Source organism: Pongo abelii, chromosome 9 (assembly GCF_028885655.2).
Source record: "Pongo abelii isolate AG06213 chromosome 9, NHGRI_mPonAbe1-v2.0_pri, whole genome shotgun sequence".
NCBI classification, from domain to species: domain Eukaryota; kingdom Metazoa; phylum Chordata; class Mammalia; order Primates; family Hominidae; genus Pongo; species Pongo abelii.
Genome location: NC_071994.2, coordinates 126790989 through 126817652, shown reverse-complemented (window position 1 = coordinate 126817652; position 26664 = coordinate 126790989). Strand labels below are relative to the sequence as shown.

The following is a 26664-nucleotide window of genomic DNA, read 5'->3' as shown; positions in this document are numbered from 1 at the left end:
TGTCATCCCTCCCACCAGCACTGGGGGAGCCCAACGCCCACCATGGACAAGGGGTGCCAGACGCTTGAACTAGCAGCCAAGGAAGTCCCTACCATCTCATGATGAGGAGCATAAAGGTAGCGTGATGTGCAACTGCCTAGAGGCAGATAAATAAATGTGATGGCAAAGTGGGCCAAGGAAGCTAGAGGTGGAAAAGACCAACAAAATTCAACTAACTTCCCTCCCCAGTCCACAACTATGCTAACCCCTTCTGCCACCGGGCCATCTGCAGAGATAAAAATGCCGGTGACTCACTCCAGGTTGGGCTCTCGAGGCTGCCACAAGCCTGATACTCAGCCTCGAGCCCTGACAGCTGGGGCCAGGGCTCTGGACAACCTCTCTCCCTGTTCCCTTGCTTACCTGGGTTGGCTTGAGGCCTCTAGACAGAAGCACCCTGAGTGCTATGCCGGGGGCTCCCCAGACTTCCCCCTCATCCCCTCTCAGGTCACCCAACTCACCAACAATGAGGCGCTCCGTGTCTGGAAGCTGCTTAAAGAGCTTTCTGAAGTCTTCATTTCTCTGCTTGTAGGTGGGGCTTAACACCTGCGTGACAATGGCCAAGGTTAGCAGGATGCACCCCGGTTCTGTGGGGTTAGGAAGGAAGGGCAAGAGGAGGAGCACTTGCTTGTGTGTTTAAAAAGCAAAGATGAGGCTCTGCCCTCCCACAGACCCTAGGAGGCCAGGCTGAGGAACGGGGCTCAGTGTGGAGAAACAGTGGGGAGAATCTGGTGCTGTAAAACACTATGCAGCCAGGACCTCCACCAATGAGAAATGCCAGACACAGCAAGGAGGGGCTCTCGTTATATCCCGATAAGAGAAAGGAAGGAAGGACACCTCCAGGGTGCTTCCTGGGATCCACCATGCCAGCTACTGCTGTTCTGCCTTCTGCCAGCACCACCTTGACAGTGAAGCAGGGACCCAAGAAGGCTGCCCAGCCCCCCACGATGTTGCCCAGAGCACCCCTCAGAAGAAGCTGTTGTCATGACTATCAGAGTGAGCACTTGGCTGTGTGGGAAAGACATGATTTTCTAAGAAATCACATAAAACCAGTACTGCAATAAGCGCACAGATAGAGAATTAAAAAAACACAACAGGCACACGAGAGGCATCCAACTTCCCTCTTCTTCCTTACATTATCTAACCCAATCCTTACAGCATCAAGGAAGAGACCAAGGCCAGAGAGAAGCCCCCTGCCCCAGGTCCTCAGCTGGTCAGTGTCAGATCTCATGACCCCTGGTCCTGTGCTCACCTCCCACCCAGCAACAAGGCTGCCTCGGAGCAGGCTCATACCCAGAAACTGCCGTAGCAAATCCTCCTTGGAAATCCCATGAGCCAGCTGAATACACAGAAATCCTGCCCTTTGAGGGCTTACGATCTTGTTTGTTTGTTGGTTAGTTTATTTGTTTGTTTGTTTAGAAAGGGTCTCACTCTGTCACCCAGGCTGGAGTGCAGTGGTGTGATCTCGGCTCACTGCAACCTCCACCTCCCGGGTTCAAGCGATTCTCCTGCCTCAGCCTCCCGAGTAGCTGGGACTACCCGTATGCGCCACCTTGCCCGGCTAATTTTTGTATTTTTACTAGAGACGAGGTTTCGCCATATTGGCCAGGCTGGTCTCAAACTCCTGACCTCAAGTGATCCACCCGCCTCGGCCTCCCAGAGCGCTGGGATTACAGGAGTGAGCCACCGTGCCTGACCTGAGGGCTTACAATCTTAAATTTAAAAAACAAAATAAAAAAGAAACTAAAAAGAAAATACGTGCCCACAGACGAGGAGCACCAGGGGTGACAGATGAGGAGCACCAGGGGTGACAGATGAAATCAAGTGCAAAACCTGGGATGAGCCACGCACGGCCAAACGGAGACACCCGCACTCCACCTGTGATGCGCTGACTACCTACGCAGAGACAGCACTGCTGACCCTCAGCCTAGGGTGTAGCCAATGGCTACAAAAACAAAACAAAACAAAACAACAACAAAAAACTTAGAAAACAACATTCCTCTGGCCCCTATATTAGTTTCAAACTGGCACTGAGATACGGAATCAAGATGGCCCCCTAGCCTCTTAGAACAGAGTCCACACACTGAAAACCCCAGCTTGACCACCTGATCACCAGTGAGTCCTCATTATGCTTAACTGACCTTCTAGAGCTGCTATGTGGCTAACATGGAGTTATTATCACGTACCAAGCACAGCCATAAGCCATGCGCATGTGTCACTGCATCAGACCCCAGATTATTTTTATTATCCCATTTTGCACTTGAGGAAATTGAGAAACACAGAAGTTAAGCAACTTGGAGTGGAATATGAGCGAGGCAGTCTGACTCAGTGCTGTCTGAGCCCCTACTCTGTGCTGCCTCTGGAGGGTAACTGCTCCTGGTCCTCCTGCCAAGAGGAAGCAGAAGGGCTCCCCCAAAAGAGCACATTGCCTTGAGAATGAGATGTTCACCTGCTTTGGGGCCCCCACTAGCCTTCCAAGCCCTCTACTAGGTCTTCGTATTTACAAAGTTCCAGTGTCAGCCTGAGGAGCAGCCGACTAGGAGACCCCAAACACACTTCAGGTGAAACTGGATGTCAGGCCTCCAACCCCCTGAAGCCCCAAGTGGTCCTATGTCTAATTTTCTGTCCTAGTGCCTTCTCCCCCTTGCTTCTCACAAATCCAGTGACAGCTCAGGTATCCATAGAGGTGGAGGTACAGGACATTTGGCCACAATCTCCAACCCGCAGGCAAATCGAGGGGGCCGCTACTTTCCTTAAAACAAAGCTGTAGCAGCAGCAGGGAGAGGGGAGGGTGAATCCAGCCCTGGCCTGCTAAGTCAGCCAGTCTGGAGACTCCTTCATCCAGGCTTACCAACACATGCCTGTTCCACAGGGCTGTTGTGTGGATGGCAGGCTCATCAGTTGGGCATGCTGGGCCTGCCACCATGCAGCCTCTCGAAGCCAGAGACCCCAGCCCTCTCCCTCCTGCACCCCCAAAGGCGGGGCCTGGCTCACCTATTTCAATTTAAAATGGTCAAATAATTTTGGTTCCAAGATTGTCAAATCTGGGGCCTTCGGGTAGGAGAGCCAAGTGGCATAACAAGGGTGCAGAACTACCACAGAGACTCAGAGAAACTGGGTCACACACTCACGGCTGGGATTTCCTCAGATCCGTGCCAGCAATGGTGTTCGGTGGCAGCAGGTGCATGGCCAAGCTGCTTCAGGTACCACTGCAGCAGCTGGCTCTCCTGCTCCAGCAGAAGGCTCCAGAGGACCCCCGACTCCGTCAGTGATTCCATTGCCCAGCACGGCTGCCCCTCCCAATGACACCCGGCTCCCTGAGCACTGACTCCCGACTGTCCCCACACGATGAAAACAACTGGTCTCTCCTGGCTGGATTGTGGATGGGTGGCCTCTGGTTTCTCGGCAGAGGGCCTGCGTGACTCTGACCGGTGTCCTTTCTGCTCCTAGAGCTGCATGCCCAGCGTGAAGCTTCACAAGTGAGCGGAGGTGGTCAGTGTGGTTCTCAGGACAAGCTGGCCGGCCAGTCTCCCATGGCGGGCTCTGCTTTCTTCTTGGCTGGTCCACGGGCGGAGAGTAGCCCAGAGGTGGTGTGGTCACGCACCTCCACCTGGTCAGTGCAGACAGTCACCCCTAGGGTCCAGAGGATGCAGATGGCACCGCAGGTGCCCAGGGCCAGCTGGAGGTCCGAGAGGCAGGCCCCTGAGTGGACAAGCAGACTCTGCAGGACAAGGATGATCCACAGCCGGGTCCAGGGTCTAACCCCGCCAATCACTTACATGCAGCAGAGTGACTCATTGTTGGTCTGAAACTCCAGCAAAGGAACCGAATGCCCAGCTCCCCAGTCGTGGTCTGTCCCATAGAGTGGCACGTTTAATCAACCTCTACCCTGGGCGGGCACTGGGCTATGACTCACAGCCCTCACCCAGGCAGAGCAGCCACCACTGGCTGCAGCAACAAGGCCTGCTCTCACCCCCAGCGCAACACACACCCCTTTCCTCAGCCCCTGCTCTGCTCGCCTGACCAGCAAACAGCTTCTTTGTTAGAGTCACCCGTGGCAGAGAGGGAGGGAAGGAGGGAGGCAGGGCGGGTGGGCGGGCAGAGCTGGGCCCTACACATGCTTCAAGTTACAGGATCTGGGTGATGGTCCCGGCCAATGTCCTCCAGTAACCCCCAGCTGAGCCTGGCCTCCCCAGCAGATGTTCCCTGCAATGGAAAGTTGCTGGTCAGGGCTCCCCATGGAGGCGTGGAGTAGGGAGGGGAGGTGGCAGGGCACTGCTGTTAGGATGAAATCTGAAATGTGAGACTCAAGTTGCCAGGGACTTCTTGGAGACACTCTCACACCTCACCAACCCATCCATCCACCAACTTCTCCAAAGCAGCAGTAGCAGCCTGGGGATTTTGCTGATCCAGTTTCAGACATGCTGGTGGTGGCGACGCTGAGATCAACAGCTTCGGGATCTGTCTGAGGCAGCCTCTTCCTTCCCATGGACCCTATATAACCTTCAGCATTAGCAAGAAGGGGGATCAAGCCCAAAAAGATTGTCAGATCTTCAGGGCAAAGTAGCAATATTAGAAGCAGATTTTGGTCCTCAAAGCAGCAAAATCCAGGGAAATGAAAGCCAGGCCAATGGGGCAAGAAAGGCTCCAGACCAAGAAGCCAGAGAAAGGATGAGACAGCAGTGGGGCAGGGAAGATGTGGATTCCCAGGAAAAGTCAGACCCTTGAAACAAATGGGGCCGCTCCCTCACCCTCCCCAGCTCTGCCACCTTGCCAGGAGGGTGTTGGCCTGCACAGGATGAGGAATGGTGCTTTTGTCTTAGGAGTCTTGGCAATTTAATACAGCAGCCCTCAAACTTTACTGTATTTAAAAATGGCTCAGTGAACACATTTAAAAACATAGATTCCAGGCTGGGCATGGTGGCTCATGCCTGTAATTCCAGCACTTTGGGAAGCCAATGCGGACGGATCACTTTAGGTCAGGAGTGCGAGACCAGCCTGGCCAACATAGTGAAACCCTGTCTCTACTACAAATATATATATATACATATATATATATATATATATGTATATATATATATCAAAAATATAAATTAGCCATACATGGTGGCAGGTGTCTGTAATCCCAGCTACTCAGGAGGCTGAGGCAGGAGAATCGCTCGAACCTTGGAGATGGAGGTTGCAGTGAGCCGAGATCACACCACTGCACTCCAGCCTGGGTGGCAGAGAGAGACTCTCAAAAAAAGTAGATTCCAAAGATGCTAATTTAGAGGAACCTGGATTCTCCCAGGTAAACAGTGTTGGAGAAAGTAGAAGAGTCTGACTCCTCCCGCAAACCCTCCCCTAACAAACTCCTACAACCCTCTCTAGATGGACACCCCACGGATGCAGATGTAGCTCTCCATTCATGGTGTGGCATGTCTCACTCTGTCCGAAGGATAACTCCAGGAAGGATCTATGCCTCAAACAGGTTCATATCTTCTACTACACTTGCCGTGATGTGTTTCAAGTACAGGTTGAGCATCCCTAATCCGAAAATGTGAAACCCTTTGAGCCCCAACATGATGCCGCAAGCAGAAGACTCCACACCTAACCTCACGTGACAGGCTGCTCATGTGACACATTCCGGTCAAAACACAGTCAGCACTTTTCTTTGTGCATAAAATTATTTAAAATATTATATAAAATAATCCTCAGGCTATATGTATAAGGGATATAAGAAATAAATTTGGTGTTTAGTCTTGGGTCCCAAGATAACTCATTATATATATATGCAAATATTCCAAAAGCCAAAAAAATCAGAAATCCAAAACACATCTGATCCCAAAAATTTTGGATAAGGGATACTGTGTCAGGTGCTAAGAAAGTATTTACCAAGTGAATGCATTCCTTATCTACCTCTCAAAGGATGCCTGTTGACACTGCATCTTACGTGTACACACAAAGATCCCTGATTCTATATGCTTGGCCTGTCAGTGCCTGGTCGCTACCAACATTCTCCCCAGCACACGTGCTTCTCTTCACCGTGCATGTCAGCCCTATCCTGAGCAGCGTGGCAGGCAAATGTAGCAAGTCCATTTTCCAAGGTGATCAGAATGCCTCCTTTGGGGTGACACCAGACCCCAGTATGTAGGCTGTAGGTAGCTCCAAGAGGCTCTGGATCCTTACAGTAACTACCCGAAAACATCTGAGTATTGCTACAGGCCAAGAGGCTGCCTGGGCTGTAAGGGGTGAGATAGAGACAGGATACACCCTGTGAGATAAAGCCCTGGGAGATGAGTCCCGTACGCAGAAGTCTTTGTCTCCCCCACACCCACGCCAAGGGCTGGGCAGGGCTCGGTGAGAGCCAGCAGAGAAGGAATTGACCCTGGGCTAAACATTAACTCTACGGCAAACACCAGGAGCTGGGACCAAGTGGTACCCTCTTCCCAGGGACGGCGAGAGGGAGGGGGTGGAGAAGCCCAGGAGAAAACAGATGGATTTCGGTGGGGCATTGATCTCACCTAGGAAGAAACCAGTTAAGATCCACACAGGAAACTCGGACCTTGCAGCCAGATCTGGATAGGCTGAAGCCAGATGTGGGACAGGAGACAAGGAGGTAACTGAGCAAAGGAGGGAAAGGGAGACTGAGGCAGGCATGGGGGCTATGGAGAAGGGTAGAGAAGGGGTGGGGCTGGGCTGGGCTGGGCTGGGGGCTCATCTGAAAAACTCAGGAAGGGAGCCAGGAAGACCCTTCAAGTTGGGAGTAAATACAGAGGGGAGACAGACAGAGGTGGAGGAGCAGCATCAGTCCTGGAGCAACACCAGGTGCGAGGCAGGTCTCCTACTCTCTCCACTGCCCACCCCCAACACCCTGAATTCCATTCCTACAAACCTTTGTTCTTTTGCTTTCTCGCTTATGCCAGCCACTCCCCAGGCTTGGCACTATCCCTCCTTCTCCTTCACAAAGCTGCAGCCCTAACTGCAGGTGCTCCAGGCAAGCAGGGTGCTAAGTCTCAGGCGGCTGCCAGGGTCTGGGCTCCTGTGCTCTGATCTCAGAAATGCTCCTTCTGGGGCTGCCATGGAGAAGACTGCCCGCAGGAATGTGCCAGGAGGCCAAGGAAGGAAACCCCTGTGACGTTATGCGCCATTGGGGGCTGAGGGGGAGTAAATTTCACCCCTCCTGCCCCAGTGGCCCTGGCCAGGTTGCCCCTCAACTCTGCCCTTGGCTCCCCGCTGAAGGCAAAACCCTATTTCTGCTCTTCCCTCCGTCTCATGTCTACTAGGACAGCTCCCTTGATCTGAAGGCCCTGATGAATATGACTGGGGTGGTAGACTGGGGCTTCGGGGGTAAGCAGGAGTACATATAACTGAGCTTGGGAGGACTCAGGGCACCTGCAGATGGCATTGCCTTCAAACCCCACTCCAGACTTGACACTCTCCTGCCATGGCCTCTCCCCGTGTCCCTGGGGTCCAGCCACTTGCCTCCGCATGACTCACTCTTCAGACCAAGCATGTTTGTCATCATGGCAATGGCTCCTCCCGGGCTAGCCATGTAAAAGGAAATGCTTTTGTCTTCTGCAGAGAGGCAGCAGGTGAAGGGGGAGGCTGAGGCATGGGCTGGTTGGTGGCTGGGCTTCCTTTCCTACCAGACCCAGGCTGCCCCAGTGGGCCTGAATGCTCTTGCCACTATCAGCAATTCTGCAGGGCACTGGCCCTCGCTGCTCTGACTCCAGCCAGGGGTTTCCTAAGCATCCCCAGGGCTGGGCGTTACAATGCCTTTACCTATCTGAAGGACGGCTAGTGTAATGAATGAGCCTCAGATATCAGAATGGCTGCAGCGCGGACCCTAGGATCTGGAGATAGGTTATAGAGGGCCAGTCAGCAAAGCTGAGAAGGGGAGAAGGATCCTGCCTGAAGGGCAGATTCCAACCAGCCCAGCAGAGGCAAGGCAGAAAGGCGGAGCTCCCTAAAGGAACACAGAAAACTAGATCAAAGCAGCAGGGGCAGGGCAAGGGCCTCCTGAACAGGCACAGATGACAGCTGTGGAGGGGTGCTGCGGAGAGGAGCTCGTTCAGCTGCAGCTCCTAAGGAGGCATCTGCACACGAGGGCACGGACATGAGTACTGCACACTGAAGGAGCAGGGTGCCCTGTCACCCGAGGGCGGACCCCCAGAGGGACCACATGAGTCCAGGAGAGGACGGCCCCACACACTCCTCAGCAAAGAGCCCCTTATGCGCTTGGCCTCTGAGAATGAATGATCTGAGCTAAGTGGAGAGTCAGGGATGTTTCTGTAATGCACTTGGGATGAGAGGGTGGAGGGTGAAAGGAGAAAAGTGAGAATTAATAAAGGAAGAGGCAGGACAAGGCCGGGAAAAGAGAACATCTCGGAGGATGATGCAAAGAGTCGCTGAGGTCCAAACACTTCTGCACAGACCCGGTGCAGGTGGAACCATCAGAAAGCAGGACTCCGTCATGCCCAGCTCCTCCGCTGGCTCTCATATGTGTCGTCCGAACCCCTGACTTCTGGGCCACCCCATCCTCCAGCCAAGAGACAGCATCTGCTTCTACCCCATCGCTACGCTGAGTACTCAGGTGGAGGCTAAGGGAGAAGGAATCAGGGGGAAAGGATGGCGGAAAGAAGGGAAGAAAGTAAAGCCTGTTAGAAACAGACAGAGAGGGAAACCTAGCTGGGAGAATGGAAATCAGAAAAAGAAGCTAATGGTAGGAGATTAAAGGAAAGGAAAGGGGTGGAGTCAGAGAGCAAAGGGCTGAGAAGAATCCAAGGAAGCACAGGCTGAAATGAAACAAAAGGCTGAGCTAAAGAGCAATAAAAAGAGAAATGACAGATGAGAAGAGGAAGGAGATTAGCAACAAGGACAGGGGCTGGCCTGTCCAAACGGAGATGTCTGAACTGTCTAATAGGCCTGCAGCCACGTGGGTCCTGTTCCCCTATGGGGGCCTGAATTTGTGTGATGCTGCTCCAAAAGGTGCAAGGGAGAGTTGAGTGAAGGATGCTGGGGTCCCCATGACAGCTGGGCTGCGGGTCGCTCCCAGGAAGCTCAGCACTTATCCCCCTCCCGTCTTCTGACACCACAGGCCAGGAAACCTCCTAGAAGGTAAGGGGGTGGCTCAGAGGTAGAAGCAGAGTCTGGCTTCTCTCCCACCCCCAGATACTTCAGCCCATAACTCTCTCCACAACTCAGCACAGCCCACCAAATTCTGCCTTGTTTGCGGTGGGGGGCAGGTGGCGGCCAAGGCTTGCAGATCAACAGCACTCAGGACGGGCTGGTCACTGGGCAGCAGGATGTTGGCAGCCACAGGGCTCGTGAGCACGTGCCTGACTTTGAGGAACCGCCCAGCGCCAAGTAAGAAAACACACACACAGCCCACACAATTGATCTGCAACCCTGTCCCTACATTAAACCCACACCTTTCCCCTCCAGCCCATCCCCTGGCCAGAGTACCCTCCTCAACTCTGTCCTTCACAGCCACAGCTACTCCATGCCCATATCTCCTGCTGGAGCAGAACCTGGTGTGTCCAGGGAGGGGGCAAAGATGGCTTTCCCAGGATTCATCAGAGTTAGGTGTGAGGAGGGCAGGCTCAGGAGGCAAAGAGGATCATCTGAGGTCAGCCCCTCCACTGTGAAGTCCCAAAAGAGCAGAACACACGGCGGGGGCCAGCTGACAGCCTCAGACAGCTGCTCTGCAGGGGAAAACGTCCAAATCCCACCACCCAGTTTGTGTGAGTGAGAGGCGGTGGCCTCCGCCAGGCCTGCTTACCCCACAACAGTTTCTAGGTATGCAGCAGCTGCACGGGGCGCCCCAGGATGACCTAGACAGTGGCCCCATGCCACACCTTCACCACAGCCCCAAGCACCAGGAGGCCTTGTAGGAAGGGCATGCTTTTGCAGCTGTTGAAGGGGTACCTGGGACAGGGGTCAAATCCCAGCACATGAGTTGACTCTTCTATCAATGGGGGAAAGTTTTCTGGCTGCATTTGCCCCGAAATGTTAAGGGAAGAAAACTAAGTTCAGGCCCCCAGGCTGCCCCAGCACCAGAATTCTGTCAGGGTCTGGAATGGCCACTCCCTCCCTGACTGGTCTCCTCTTTTAGGGTTGATAGACCCTTGTCTAAGAGCCTAGGTGAGGCAGGGGATACGGCTGGCCACGCCTCCTTGGTCCCCTGAATGCAATCCTCCCTCCCCAAGGCTGCCCTGTCCTGCTGCAGAAAATAACCGCTGCAGCTGGTTTAGGAGCAAAGGGGCTGCTAAGGAAAGAAGCCCACAGGAAAGCCCAATCGCACCCCACACCCCTTCCCCCCAACCTCCATTTCCCCTCCCCCAATCGTACCCCACATCCCTTCCCCCAACCTCCATTCCCCCTCCCCCAATCGTGCCCCACACCCCTTCCCCCCAACCTCCATTCCCCCTCCCCCAATCACACCCCACACCCCTTCCCCCAACCTCCATTCCCCCTCCCCCAATCGCACCCCACACCCCTTCCCCCCAACCTCCATTCCCCCTCCCCCAATCGCACCCCACACCCCTTCCCCCCAACCTCCATTCCCCCTCCCCCAATCGTACCCCACACCCCTTCCCCCCAACCTCCATTCCCCCTCCCACTTCTCAGGTACCCAACAAGAAGGGAAACAGGAATACTTACATTATACCAACTCTGGCTTTTCTGAAATGAGAAAATGAAAGAGAAGGTAGAATTAGTCAGGGAAGAAATGGCAGCAAGGGCCAGGGGGAAGGGCACACAGACAGCGGAGGGTGGGCAGGGAGGAGGGGTCCAAATGCAGCTGAACGCTTCCCATGTGGTTGCTCAGGAGGGGTCCTCCTTTCTCAAGGCAGTTCCAGAAAGGAGGCCCGGGAGCAGTCCATGCTGGAAGCCCACCGCGGGCGGGGTGGCAGGCAGCGGCAGCACCAGCTAGAGCTCAACCGGAAGGGAGTCGGAGCCCCATCGCAAGGTTCTGATGGGGTGAGGGGCGCGCTGTGGGCATTCGAGACCCAGTTCACGAATGGGCCCTGACCAGAAGCAAAATGCTGATGGCGGCCAACCCAGCCCTCTGCTCTAAGACAGTCCCCTGTGAAAGGAAGGGTGGGACACTTTCGAGGTAGAAAGGGGACTACCTAAAACTCTCTCCAACTGCACTCTCAGCACGTGGGTGAGTAAATCCCTCCTGTGCCAAAAAATGGGCTATACCTAAACTGTAATGGTTGGGGAGTGCCTGGGAGTTCTGCATGGGGCAGGAGGTTGAAGCACATAATCACTAAGGGTCCATTCCAACCTAGTGGTGCCATAATTCAGAACAAGCAAAACAGACCCCACCCCAGCTCCAGACCTTAGGTGTTCTCCATTCCCAGACCCAGGAGGAAGGGGACCTGAATGTGTCTCGGGAACAGGAGGGATAGCTAAGATCGTGCCTTGTCTGTCTTCAAGCCCTATGGCCAGTAGTCCTTCATGTACATCCCACTTGAAAGACAGATGGACACGCAGATAGACAAGCTTGTGTGCACATATACACACACATACTCATACACATACACACATGCACAAATACACAAGTACACACACATATACACAGACACACACATACACACACGCACACATACACACCACACACATGCACATGTGCACACACATATTCACACACATGCACACATACATACCACACACATGCACACACGCACACATGTGCACACACACATTCACACAGACACACATGCACACATATACACCACACACACGCACAAATACACATACACACACATACACACAAACACACACATACATACACACCACACACACGCAGACATGCACAAATACATGTGCACATGCACACACACCACACATATACACACATACACACAGGCACACACATACAGAGACATACACATATATACACATACATTCACACACACATACACACGCACACGCACGTGCATGCACACACATGCCTAAGCTCCATCTCTTGGTGGAGCTTAGATTATTTTCAGTTTTAGGGATCGCTGGGTGGGGGACCTTAGCTCACAGATCAATACCTTAGCTCTACCCAGAGGTCTGGATCCCCTCCACCTGGTGTTAAAGCATCCCGACCCAGAAGGGCAGACAAGAGTAGCCATGGTCCTCGAATGTCTGCTGTGTCTAGAGGGAAGGAAGCGACTACGCACCCAAGGGTGGGTGTGTGCCCATGGTGATGACCGCTGGCCATGTGATCTATCTCCCCCATTCCACCTTAACTCTGTAAAGATGGTCCACCTTCACCCCCCACAGTGAAACCAGTCCATAGAGGAGCTGGAGGGGGCTGAGGGGCCTCTCGTGGGTGGGGCTGCTTCTGAGCAGCTTCGCCCTCACACATGCTCTCGATGGCCAGGATGTGACCACAGGCCAATGGCAAGGCTCCCAGTCCCCCTCTGCAAGGTGCTCTCCAGGGTCACTTCCCAACCTGTCACCACGGTCCATCCAGAGGCCACACCCTCCCATCGTAGCCTCATCCCCACCTCCAATTCAGAGGTCTCAGCAGGTAAAGGGCCCAAATCCAAATATTAAAAACTATTTTTTCCTGAGAAAGGTGCAGCCACATGGGAGTCTGGGACCTGAAAACTCGCCTCTAGGCATTGCAGCCAAGGCTACCCCCTTCTGGAGGGGGTGGATGGGGCAAGCAAGCTGCATCTGGGGTCTGCGCCTAGGGATGGCTCACTTCCTGCCTCCTCACACAGAAGCCTTGATTCGAAGCCCACAGGGCAAGAGGCTGTGCAGATGTTCATTATAAAAGACACCTCCCAGCAGTAGGAAGGTGTGCTCTGGGAGCTGCCAGCCCCAGCAGCCCCACAGTCTCCTTGTGCTTCCTCAAATGCAACCCAGGTGATGAGATCCCCGCTTCACAACGGAGAAACCATCTCCCAAGCTCCCAGCTCCTCGTCTCAATGCCGTGACCTTCATGTAAGACTCTGGGAGGAAAGGGGGCAACAGGAACATGGGCTGACAGGGGGACCCCAGATGCCTGTGACTCCTCCTGCACGGGGCTCCCTCCTGCCCCAGGTAGACAGAAGTAGATGGTCCCTTTGCATGGGCTGGCACATCGGCGCTTGTGCCTTCTAAATCTACGTGGAGCAAAGTGTGAGGGTCACACACAGCCTCAGACAGGCAAGCCAGTCATGTCTTTAACCTGCTCTGTGATGCTCTTGTATCTAATGTTTGCTCTTTTGTAAAGGGTGGATAAGAACATGTATTAAAGAACTGAAAAGAAATGTGAAAGATACCAAGGAGTAGGACTGTGCTGAGGCTCTACCCTGAACCAGCAATCTCCAGGCAGCTTCTTACCTGCTGCCACTGAGGGGCCACAGGAACAATGGGTCCCGCCTCCAGCCACGTCCAAAGCAGCCCCCGAGCCTGTCCACTGTGGGCAGCGGTCCCTGAACTCTGCCCAGAGGCACATTCAATCCCCGTGGTTCTGCATTCCCGGAAATGAGTCCCAAAGGCTCTGCCAGATGGGAAGGACCCAGACCCACAGGGGCAGGGAAGTCAGAGGAGCTGCGGGCCTCTGGGGGTGAGAAGGGGTGTCCCTCGTCCTCTGGCTTTAGTTTGCCGTAGCGCCCCTAACTGGAGGACCAGGCCAGAGGGAAGGAAGGCACAGAACCAGGGAGCAGCGGTGGAGGCTTCTCTGACAGCTTATAAATACATGGATCTGGCCAAAGAGGAAGAAGGGAGTTAGGACAAAGACACAGCTGTTGGAGACATGCTCATTTCGATCATTTTTCCTAGAAGGTCTGAAGAGCAAGCACTTAAAGGAATGCAAGGCCCCTGGAAACAGACCCAGGTTACTGGGAGGTGGTTTCCAGAAACATCTCCCACCGCAAAGGCTCCAGGAGTCTGGAAGATTAAGGTGCGGGGTGTGGGGGAGGTAGTGGGGCAGGGACTAGGAGAGCTCTACATTTAGTAGGAGTTAGAAATAAAACACAATTCTTACTTTGATCAGGTTAAGTCTGTCATACTGGAAAGAAAACCACAAAAATTAGATTTGAAAAAAAAAAGGAGGAAAGTCAAAGGAGGGTCAGTGCCACAGCGCCAGCGCGATGCCCGCACCGCGGTGGAGAGGCGTGCAGCAGGGCGGCAGGAGGCGCGCTTTGCCGCACCTGCTGCATAGCGCCCTCAGGGCAGGTGGGAGAGCGGCAGAACGGCCCCTCGCTCCCTCTGGTGGCCACAGGCTGTCACTACAGAGCGGAAGCTGGGCGGCAGCACAAACTCATTGGGAAGGAAGGGCTGGGGCAGGACTGCACCTAGGAGGGTCGGCCTGGGCAGCACAGCGATGGATCCAGAGGGGTCGGGCCTTAGCGATCGCCTGGTGCCATGCCTACATAGTAGCAAATGAGGAAACTGAGGCCCAGAGAAGGGAAGAAAGACACCGTGCATGGGAGACACCTGACCCCAGGGAGAAGCAGAGGCACTGGCCAGCTTGCCCAAAAAACATAAGGCATGGTGTCCTCTAGGGGTGGCCAGGAGACAGGGAGTGAGGTGGACCAGCTACAACAATATCAGTAAAAACAGCTATGAAATGGCTTGCTGGGAAGACATGTGATTAACCCCAGAAGATGTTCCACGGGGAGGGGCATGTCCCCATCCCGCTACCAGACCCTCCTCTTTTTGCCGCACCATCTGCTTCAGGCCCTGTCCTTCAAAGAACCTAATTCCCCTACTAGTTCTTGTGTTCCTCTTCTGAAGTCTGTGTGTCCTGCACATGCACGTCCCAGGCCAACGCAGTGACTCCCAGCTCCACGTGGGATGCTACAGTGTCCCTTCCCTCCTGGCACAAGCCCGTCCTATTTTAACTCCATTGAAAGGATGGCAGGGCAAGTGTTGATGGCAATGATCAGTGGGAGAATGAGGTGGGGAAATGGGTAACCAATGTCAGAAAACTCAGAATGTGTCTGCCAGGGATGGGCATGGCATCCACCCAATCTCCCAGGGGAAAGGAGACCTGCACTCACCCCAGCACCTCCCTCCTCAGTTCCTACGAAAAGGCCCAGTTTGGGTCCTGATTCCTGCTCAGCTCTCGGTCCCTTCATTATGTCTCCTTTTAGCATCTCCAAAACCCCACTCAGAATTCTACCTGGTCCCTGATGCCTGTCCTGGCTGCCCCACTCAAATGATTTATCCTACCTCGGAACTTACAGAACATCCCCAACTACTCAAGAGCCAGGCTTAGGGTGTACAGAATCTGGATGGGAAAGTGTGCAGGAGCAGGGAGCGGGGAGCCTGATGCCCCTGTCAGGCCATATCCACCCTCTTGCCAGCTGAGCCTCGAGCACCCACTAGTCCCACATCAACCAAGCCAGAGGTGGGAGGCACTCAAGAGGGGGCTGCCATAGGGCATTTCAAAACCCCATTCCCAGATATCAGATATGCCTGCATCTGCTGAGCCGCTGGAGCCCACAGAGATCTCCTGCTGGCTTCCTCGGTCCAGGTAAAGTTCCTCCTTCCCTGTCCACAGCCAGCAACGGCCATTTAAAATCCTCAGAGCCAAGATGTGCATTTAGTCTAAAGGTCGCAGACTACAGGATTAGCCGTGTTGCCCCTTGTCCTTCCCTTAGGAAAGGGAACAGCTGTTCACCCTCCTCCTCCCCAAAGCACTGAGGGACTTGGGACTATTATTAAGTCATCCTCGGCTTCCCCTTCTTCAGGCTGCATCCCACCCCGTTGCCCCATGGGCCTTGTTGTTCCACAACACCTATCGCTCACCCTCCACTCGCTGCATGTTCTCCTATGGCCTCGGAATTCCTGGGCTCCCGGGAAAGACTCTGGCACTGGCCACATCTCTCCAGGGTCTACCAATATTTGCCAACCTCCAGGCACGGGCACCCCACCCTCTGGGAGAACAGCTTCCCCCTCTGATCATGATTCAGGATCCTAAGCACACCATGAACCCCAGTCTGGGCAGTGGGTAGAAATGCTAAGGGGGTGCCCAGGTTGAGCAGCTCTCGAGTGGGGAGGAACAGAGTATGCAGGCAGAGCTCCTAAGGGTGTGGCTGCTGCACCAAGGAACTCATCGACCTGAACCCCTGCCCCCGAGTCAGCGCAGCCCTCCTGCCATCCTCACTCACCACTGCCGGGCAATCCAGAATCAACCACCAAAGGGGAGGGGCCTGCAGTATGACCAGATGGGGTCTCCTGCCCCAAAGGAATGAAACTAACGCCAGGCAGGACTCTGTTTCTCGACCGTACCATGTAAGGAGGGAATAAACTCCCAGCCAGAGGCAGTGTCCAGGGAGCAGGCAGACATGGGTGCAGGGTGGGGAGTGGGGGAGGGTCTGTTCTCCGACATCAGGTGCAGTGAAAATGGGCCTTCAATGACTTCCAAGCCAGCCTGCCGGGGGACAGTGGGGCCGGCCCTTCTGGGAAAGGGACCAAGCAGGACATAAGGGCCAGAATCGGCAGGGCCAGAGGGAGGGAGTGCTGAGCACTACAGACAGATCGACACTAGAGGGGAGATAAAAGGACAGAGACAAAAGATGGCTTACTTTTGAGAGGCGCTTGTGAGACTAAGACCATGCATGCAAAGAAGGTATTTGGGAAACGATGGGAAGAGAGGGAGAACAAGAAATCAAAAGGCAAATTCAAGTGGGAAGCCAGCTCCCATGCCTCCCAGGGGTCCCCAACCCCTTCCCAGGCCCTAGGGGTCCCAGGGTGAAGAGAAGCTTCCTGAAGGAGCCCCTGGGCAAAGACATCTCCTGCTCCCCAAAGGACCGAGGGTGGGGAGGACGTCTCTGGGGAACCATAACCAGCCCAGGCCCCCGCTGGGGCCTATTTTAGGCATATCCATGGGCCAAGGGCCCCAGTACTCAGGGGGCAGTGCTGACATCCTTGGGAGGATGGAAAGGCCCTGCCACCCTCCTCTCTGCCAGGTGAGTACCAAGTGGATTAGTGCAAAGGTAAGGCAGGAAGGATGGCTGGGGAGGAGGTTAAAAATAGCATTCTGCAAGGTTCCCTGAGGACTCTCCCTAGCAGTATAATGTCCCAAATAATGTTCCCTTCTACCCCCGCTCCAGGAACCAAATTTGAAAACGGTAGCAGGAATAAGCAGATGACCCCCCTAATGATTCCCAGAGCATCTCCCCTCCAAACCTAAAAAAAAAATATGAGCCTCCCTACCTCACCCAGCCCGCCAAGAATGCTTAGCGGGGAAGATATTTAACTAGGGTCTCTCCTGCCTGCCCCGCCTCACCTCACTGGATAACGACTATTTCTGGGCCATTAGGGCTGTTCATCACGTGAGGACCCTCGCAGATGTTCTCCGGCTCACCACCCCAATATCGCTCCCCGCAGCCCCTGACAAGGAGGTACCGCCTCAACGGGGTCCCGCTCACCTTGGAATTCTTGCCGCCGCTCCGGCCGGACTGGGAGGAGCAGCTGCGCTGCACGCCCTGCTCCGGTGTGGACGGGGACTTGTCCGAGGAGTGATCTGAGCCCTTCTCCACCATGGTGTCTCCGTCCTGGTTCTGCGGGGTTGGCGAGCGAGACCGCTTCCGGAGGATAGGCGAGCAGGCCGGCGTGCTGCGGTTGGAGTTACTGGCAGTGCTGCAGCGGCAGATGGAAAGAGGGAGCGGGGTGGAAAGAGGAGGAGGAGGAAAGGCAGGCAGTCAGTGATCGAGGCCAAGGACAAGTCCAAAGGAGCCAGCTCAGGGAGCCAGGTGAGGGGCTGGGGAGAAACCGGGAGAGAGGGGCCCAGGCTGCGGCTTGCCGCACCGTAATACTGCCGCTGGCCACGGGAGGGCAGCAGTGCCCATGTGGACACAGACGCACGAGGCCAATGGGCAATCGACATTTAGACACGCATCCGTCCATCCGTCCGTCCAACCCGTTATTGTTTGAGCCCCTATTATACGCCAAAAATTGTCTGGGGCATATAGAATTTAATATCTGAAAGGCTCACTGGAGACCATCCAATACAATCAGCTCATTTTATACATGCTGCAAATGCAAAGCTTCTATATTTTGTTCAGATATTTTTGTTCATGAAAATAACAATTACAATCCTATTTTTCACAGCCTTCACATACGCATTATTTCTTAAAACAGTCCACCAAGGGAGTAATGGCAAGTACCATAATCCCTATGTTAAAAAATGAAGACCAGTGCCTGGCAGAGGGAAGCTAAATGCCCACTGATCAGAGAAACAAAGTGCAGTTCTTCTGAGTTGTAACTCACCCACACCATATTATTTCCTTGTAAGGAAGCCATGTGGGTTCCTGCTTCCTCTGCCCAGGGTAAAGATGCACACAGCCGAAGTTCTCACATTCCATATCCCCATACCCCAACATTTATTCCCAATAAGTACCTTGTACTTCCCACAGGACCAAATCCACTTACACCAAGGCTTATAAGCTACAAATAAAATACTGACTATTTGATTATTTCACTTCTGTTTTCAATGGACTAGAAGAGATGAGAGACAGAGGGGAGACAGAAACTGAATGCAGTTGAATGTTTGCTTTGCTTCCGAGAGTGGAGAAAGGAAAGAGATGGAGAAAGGGAGAGGCTAAGTAGAAAGTGCCAGCAGAAATGGGAAGGAAAGGAAATGTGAGATTGGAAAGCCAAAGAAGCACAGGGCCGGTGGGGTGTCCTGCCCACCCACTCAGCAGTCTCTCAGCCAGGTCAGGCTTCGGGAACACCCTGGACTCCCCTGCAGGCTGCATCCCAGCTTTCCCTCGGGGAGTGGGGTGCAGGGCTGGGGACACTGTCATTTGCATGAAGATGCAGCTGTGACCTCAGATGTCCCATTGGCCCCATTTGCAATGAAAACCATGCCCCTTTCAGCAAAACCTTCCACCTGGGCATCCTTAGCGAAGAGAAAGGGAACAAATCCCAAGAGCCTAACCCAGCAAGTGTGGGCAGGAGGGGAGCTGGGGGCAGGGAGTGTGGTAACTTTTGGAAGGAAACTGATAAACAAAAAAAAAAAAAAGGAGACCAGAGAAAAGGAAGATAAATGTGCCCCAAATATGTATGGAGAAAAGCAAGACCCAATGTTCCACTTCATCCTAAAACAGAATTTGCATTTAAAATCTCATTTCTAATACTAACAATAATTGTTATTGGGGGAGGCCCAAGATGCCTCTTTCAAAAGAGGCTCTTCCCGTTTTTGCCCCACCCATTCCTTATCCTTACTCTCTAAACTCGTTTGCTACCATAAACTCTGGAGAAAGGAAGGTATATTCCTTTACTCTGGTTGGAGATGCCAGGCCGTGGGGCTGGTGGCAGGCAGATCCATGAGTGCACAACCCCTGGGGAAGCGTGGAGAGCAGGTGCCAACACACGTCTTTCTGGGGTGAGCCTCCTTGCTCTAGGGCCAACTCAAGCCCATAACCACATATTCCAAGGTTTAAACTGTCTTCTAGGATTATGTTACTAGAACAACGAGGACCTCTACCCTCTAGTCCCAACTATAATAGTTTGCTCAAAAAATAACTAGAGAAGTTGGGAGTGGTGGCATGAGCTGTAATCTCAGCTACTTGGGAGGCTGAGGCAGGAGGATCATTTGAGACCATGAGTTTGAGACCAGCCCAGGCAACATGGTGAGATCCTGTCTCAAAAAGAACTAGAAAAAGGATGACAATCAAGTACATGCCTATCTCAGACACAATGGCCCCACAGCCGTTGTGTATTTTCCTTAGATAAGGAACATCTTCACAAATTCCAGACCCTAGAATGGAAAGGAGATTCCTTCATCCTTCCCCAAACCCAGAATCCCAGCTAACTGGCTTCTAGCAAGAGGTCAGCAACACACTCTAACCAGGAGGAAAACTGACTCCAACTATCCAAAACCACATGAATCTCACATGAAATGATCAAAGCATGAGAACTCCTCACTGCCCAGCAGCCCCACTTTAGCCCACCCTACACACACCATGCAAAGATCTACATACCTACAATGCTGCCTTCAACACATCAGCCAATAAACAACTTATATCATCTCCCTGTGCTCTTAAGGCTGTTGATCATCTGTGCTGTTCTTGGAAACTTCTCCCTGATGACAAGCACCACTATTCTCCTCTGAGACAGCTGAACTCCTGTCTCAACTCTTGCTACCCAGCCTGAAATTAATCCTTCCCTAAAGGTGAGTCTGTCACCTCCCTGGCTGTCTCCAGCTTTCTCTAACTTCAACCAGGCAGAGACTCCTCTACCTGCTTCCAGCCCTGGTCACAGTCACTAGCCTGACCCAACAACCTGCTGCCAGGTGGATGCTTCCTCCAGACAATGTCTCGTGAGTGCCCCACACTGAACACAGAGCTGGACATCTTTCCTCCCAGACCTCCTCCCACGATTGCCCATTCTCAATGGCAGTTTCATTACCAGATTTCTCAGGCCGCAGACCCCTCTCTTCCATCTCACTCCACAAAAAAATGAGTCACTGAATTCCACCAATTCTATTTCTACAAAGCTTTTTACCTCATCCTTCCCTTCCTTCCCCAGGGCCCCAGTTCAGGTTCAAGGAATTCTGCTCACCCTCTTCCAATAAATAGCCGGTTGAGTGGTCTTCTCTGCCTCCTTTTCCTCTTCCTACTCACTCACAGCTGTGTCATTAATCTTTCTAAATACAAGCCCAACATCTTACTGCGCTCTACTAGCTCCCACATTAAAGTCCCAAATTCTCAAAATGGAATCTAAGGTTCTCTGCTAAAAGTAAATGACACCTCTATGCTGTTTCTCTCCTTACATGCTCTTAAAGGGCTTGCATATTCCACACCTATACACTTTCCGCCAATTCCCTTAATATACACGCTCTTTCTCCTGCCTCCAAACTCCCATACGACGCACTACTTGAGCCTAAAGAGCCCTTGCCTGCTGCTGGAGTCCTGCTCATTCTTTTTTTTTCCTCCACATCTTCCTGCTGGAGTCCTGCTCATTCTTTCTTTTTTTTTCCCCCTGTTCATTCTTCAAGACCCATCTCAAATCCCACTTGCTCCAAAAAGCTTTTCTAAATCTCCACCTTGGAGCTGACTAAAGCATTGAACACACATAGCCTGGTATGAAGGACCTACAAACTCCTGGAGGCTCAGCCCTCTGCACGCCCCACACAACCCAGCAGGGCTCTGTAAGTGGCATGTGTTCCACTGAACTGAATCCCATCCTAGTGACAGTCTTCACACCCTTGGCTTTACCAATCCCGAATATCAAGATGGCTCCCAAAACTGTACCTACAACCTGCTAATATTCATAAAAATAGCTAAACTTTATTGAGTGTTCAGGAGCTCCTGGTGCAGCACCGAGTACTTATGAAATATTATTTCGTTTAATCTCCCCAACAAACCCATGAAGTTGCAACAAATAGTATTATTAGTCCCATTTTTCAGGTGATATATTTGGATTCTTGACAGATCAAATAATTCACCCTAAGTCACACAGATGGATGGGAGGCAGGGCAAGATTTCAAACTTTCAAACACAGGCCTATCTGATTGTCAAGTTCATTCTCAGAAGCAGGCATTCAATCGTGTTTGTTTGCCGGGTGGATAGAAAGAGACACAGATGGAAAGACAGTGGGTAGCTGGGTGAGTACAAAGAAAGAAGGAATCAACTTCCTGCCTCCAGGCTTCAATCCATTCTCTCTTTTCCTGTCAAAGTGAACTTTCTAAAAAGAGGATTTGGCATTTTTTTCATCCTGTTTGATGATTAAAGACCCCTATAATTTCCCACCCTCTGTGGAATAAAACCTGAACTCTAGACTATATGTTCCTCAATTATCTCACTCAGCCTACCTCTGAAAACCCCAACACTGGCTACCTTTCCAGTGCACCTCTGCCTCAGCCATCGGGGCCTACCTGCACCCCTGCCCCAGCCATCGGGTTCTACCTGCGCCCCTGCCCCAGCCATCGGGGTCGACCTGCGCCCCCGCCCCAGCCATCGGGGCCTACCTGCGCCCCCGCCCCAGCCATCGGGGCCGACCTGCGCCCCCGCCCCAGCCATCGGGGCCGACCTGCGCCCCCGCCCCAGCCATCGGGGTCGACCTGCGCCCCCGCCCCAGCCATCGGGGCCGACCTGCGCCCCCGCCCCAGCCATCGGGGCCGACCTGCGCCCCCGCCCCAGCCATCGGGGCCGACCTGCGCCCCCGCCCCAGCCATCGGGGCCGACCTGCGCCCCCGCCCCAGCCATCGGGGTCGACCTGCGCCCCCGCCCCAGCCATCGGGGTCGACCTGCGCCCCCGCCCCAGCCATCGGGGTCGACCTGCGCCCCCGCCCCAGCCATCGGGGTCGACCTGCGCCCCCGCCCCAGCCATCGGGGTCGACCTGCGCCCCCGCCCCAGCCATCGGGGTCGACCTGCGCCCCCGCCCCAGCCATCGGGGTCGACCTGCGCCCCCGCCCCAGCCATCGGGGTCGACCTGCGCCCCCGCCCCAGCCATCGGGGTCGACCTGCGCCCCCGCCCCAGCCATCGGGGTCGACCTGCGCCCCCGCCCCAGCCATCGGGGTCGACCTGCGCCCCCGCCCCAGCCATCGGGGTCGACCTGCGCCCCCGCCCCAGCCATCGGGGTCGACCTGCGCCCCCGCCCCAGCCATCGGGGTCGACCTGCGCCCCCGCCCCAGCCATCGGGGTCGACCTGCGCCCCCGCCCCAGCCATCGGGGTCGACCTGCGCCCCCGCCCCAGCCATCGGGGTCTACCTGCGCCCCCGCCCCAGCCATCGGGGTCGACCTGCGCCCCCGCCCCAGCCATCGGGGTCGACCTGCGCCCCCGCCCCAGCCATCGGGGTCGACCTGCGCCCCTGCCCCAGCCATCGGGGTCTACCTGCGCCCCTGCCCCAGCCATCGGGGTCTACTTGCACCTCTGCCCCAGCCATCGGGGCCTATCTGCGCCTCTGCCTCAGCCATCGGGGTCTACTTGCGCCTGTGCCCCAGCCATCGAGGCCTATCTGCGCCTCTGCCCCAGCCATCGGGGTCTACCTGCGCCTCTGCCCCGGCCATCAGGGTCTACCTGCGCCTCTGCCTCAGCCATGGTGGGGGGGAGTGTCTACCTGTGCCTCTGCCTCAGCCATTGGGGTCTGTCTGCAGATCCTTTTGCCATGCACATTCACTCTTCCATGTCTCAGCAATCTCTTTCTCTCTCTCTCTCTCCCTCCAATCACCTGATGGACATCTACACTTCCAGACTAAGCCCACATATACCCCTTACGTGTCCCCACCCGGTGCTCTACCTCCACTCTGATCCTTCTCTAGAAGAGAAGAAATGTTTGCAGTTCTGGTTCTGTCAGCAAAGTCAGCACTAAACTTGCTAGAGTCCTGAAACTCTTACCAGGTAACCCATTATCCCATAGATTTGGATGTCCTGCTGAGCAAATAAAACCAATTCCTGAGTATCTTCTAACACTTAACATGCATAACATAACATAAAGTTTCAAATAAACTTTATAATGTGCCATTCATCTGACCCTGCCACCATTATTAATAACAGGATTGCATTACATTTCAAAATCTTGGGATTTAAGAGCTAAAAATAAGAAAGACCTTACATATGCTGTAGGGATGGAAGGAAGACTGGTGTTAGATGGGCTATGGGACTAAGACTCCCTCCTGGAGTTTAGGGTTAGTATATTCAGCTCTCCACTTCACATGTAAGAAACTTGACTTTAGGGGGGTTAAGTACCTAGACAAGGTGATATGACTTTGGACCTGGCTCTTCAGTTCCACAAATATTCCCTGATCTGACCACCTAGCATATGCGAGGCATTCAAGTTCATTTTGGTGAATGCGAAAGGATCTGTGTGCTTGGGACATTTCTAGTCAAGGGAAGAGCTAGAGGCCTATTCTTCCCGTGTTAATATAATCAATAAGTGGGATGATAGAAGAGAATAAAAGAAAACAAGAAATGCTGCCTTGAGGATGTGGCACTTGAGCTAGATTCAGAAGATGTGTTGGAGTTAGCCAGGTGAAGGGTATGGGGTTCAAGGAGGGCACGGTAGGAGAGAAGAGAATGTTCGGGGTGGCGGACAGCGTGAACAAGGGTGAAAAGGCATAAAATAGCATGGGATATATGGAACACTGACAGAAACCATGAGTCACCAGGTATAACATGCTTAAGCTGATGTTTTAGAGATTCCTGTAATCATCAGCTCTCACTCATAATAGGTCCTCTAAGACCCCCACCAGCCACCTTTAAGCCATGGCATGGGCCCCAGAGGTCATTCATTCATTTCCCCATTTCCCCTCTTTTTAAGACCTGCAACACAGACTATTATTGCTCTCCTCCCCTGGTTACCTTGCTAGCAAACAGTGCTCCCTGAAGTCTGATCACAGTATCTCATGCTACCTATGGTTTGATCCTACCTCCTAGTTAGGTCTAGCTGATGTCCTTGAGAAAAGGGAAGTAGAGAAAGAGGACGAGGACTCTTCAGAGTTTCTTCAGTGACTCTCTGCAGCATCCCTGCCCCCACCCTCACCCCCGCGCCCATCTCAGACACGGTGGCCGCTACACCACTTTGCTTGGCTTTCTTCCTATCCTTATCCCCGGTGTGGTCCTGCGGGCACAGGGCAGACCTTGTCAGCAAACCAGCTCCCTGATCAGCTACCCGTGCATTTTTCAGAATCCTGAGTAGAGCAGAATAGTTAGCTGGTGTTCCGGTGTTCATCACTTGAGTTAACTTGTTTGCCTTCAGAGAAAATCATTTCTGCCCCAGATATTGCAAAATATGTACCTGTCTCTCTGGCCCCCAGTGCCTCCACCTGCTTGGACTGCAGCTGCTCCTTCCTGCTCCCCTCTGCAGTGCACACCCTGGCTGCCCCAGCCCTGGCGCATTCCCAATCAGACTGTCAGCCCCCCCTCCCCACACCTGGACACTGCAATGAAGTGTTGACTTCATTGTTTCTTCTAAGCCCAGCCCTACAGTGACCTAGATGGTCAAATGTATGGCTGTAATCATCTCAGTGCCAGGAGCACTGGTAATGAGAGATACAAACACCTATCTCATAGTACTGTGTTAAATGAAATAACCTAAGTAAAACATTTAGCACAGTGCTTGGTACGCTCCATAAATATTTTTGAGCTGCTGCTATTATTAAGAAGGCTCTTGGCTGGGTGCCGTGGCTCACACCTGTAATCCCAGAATTTTGGGAGGCCGAGGCAGGCGGATCACTTGAGATCAGGAGTTTGAGACCAGCTTGACCAACATGGTGAAACCCCATCTCTACTGAAAATACAAAAATCAGCTGGGCGTGGTGGTGCACACCTGTAATCCCAACTACTCAGGAGGCTGAGGCAAGACAATCAGTTGAACCCAGGAGGTGGAGGTTTCAGGGAGCCGAGACTGTGCTACTGCACTCTAGCCTGGGTGACACAGCAAGACTCCATCTCAAAAAAAGAAAAAAAAAGAAAAGAAAAAAAAAAGACTCTTGTTCCTCTCTGTAAAATGTGGAGTAAATATCCTTGTCCGCTTTCCTCAGGGGCTTTGATGTTCCCAAGTCTCACTTCCCATAGTAGGAACCAGGAACACAAAGGATGCTTCCTTAACGTGCAGAATCCCAGCCTTAACCTGATACCACCCCCACCAATAAATGAAAATTTCCAGTGGATGGCCTTAGGAATCTGCATTTCAAAATAAGTATCATGGTTGATTCTGAAGCACTCTGAAGTTTGAGAATCTCTACACTCCCAAGAAACTATCTCTTAAGTATCAAGGAGTGAGTGACATATCTGCTCCAAGTGACAGAGACCTGTTTACAACTCTGGGTATAACAGCTGTGCAGTGTCCACCAGGTAGGTGGACCTGCTGGAATAGTAAAATCATTTGAGTTTGTCACAGGAATTGCTAATGTGGAAGAATCTCACGTGGAGATGATGAGGTGTAGGCAGAACCTGATGGGACATCACCTTTTGATGTAGGAGCCTAACAATTACCATTGGCGCGAAGGCCCACAGCCATATCACAAGCACCTCCTCTGTCCCTGCCATTTGTAGCATGGGGTAAACGCTGACGACCAGTCCCTAATTCCTAAGAGAAGACTACCCTGTTATCCAGTTACACACGTCCTATCCTCATGCTGATTCCAAAGTTTCATTAATAATCCTTCTCAGTTCTTTATAATGCCACTGCAAATATCCATACGAATTAGCCAGCTCCCCTTTGAATTTTCCCATAGCACATGCTCAAGTGGCTGAGAGAGGAGAGCCACAGGTGTATTTGTATAACATTTGCATGAAATTTACATGCTGCCTGCAAATGCCTCCATTTGCAGGTCTGCCCCACTAAACCAGTTCCAAATTCAGAGTCTACGAGGACTCCATGAAGATGGTTATTCTTTCTGTACTATCGCTAGTCACTTGCTAGAGTCTACATTCTGCACCCATGTCACGGCAGGTGGGAAGGGCAGACCCAACCAGAACCTTGTAGAGGGGAGTGAAAAGGCCAAATCACAAATACCAGCAGGGCCCCCAATTCCCCTTGGATCCTCCTCCTTAGATAGCAAACTACCAAATCACTAGTAGTGACCTGGTAAGGCTTGCTTCACTCCTTGTCATAACCCCCTGAAGTTCCTGGTCTCAGCTCCTTTTACTCGTGAAAATAAACCCACAGTCCCAAGTTCCCAGAAGATTTGACTGGTTCAGAGAAAGAGCTGAAAGGGCCTTTCAGGTCCAACCCTCTCATTGCTATGAATACAAAAGG

At 53.2% G+C, this 26664-nt stretch overlaps 1 protein-coding gene across 13 annotated transcripts in view; it reads right to left on the bottom strand.

Annotated features, from left to right (window-relative positions):
• GRAMD1B (GRAM domain containing 1B) overlaps positions 1–26664 on the bottom strand; it is a 193156-nt gene that overhangs the window by 28412 nt on the left and 138080 nt on the right. For all 13 annotated transcript variants that reach the window (XM_024255669.2, XM_054525303.1, XM_024255670.3 and 10 more), the window contains 3 exons: positions 17385–17595; positions 10681–10701; positions 498–582 (listed from right to left, as the gene is read on the bottom strand). In XM_024255669.2, coding sequence (XP_024111437.2) covers positions 498–582; positions 10681–10701; positions 17385–17595 — 317 coding nt within the window. The remainder of the gene's footprint in view (positions 1–497; positions 583–10680; positions 10702–17384; positions 17596–26664) is intronic.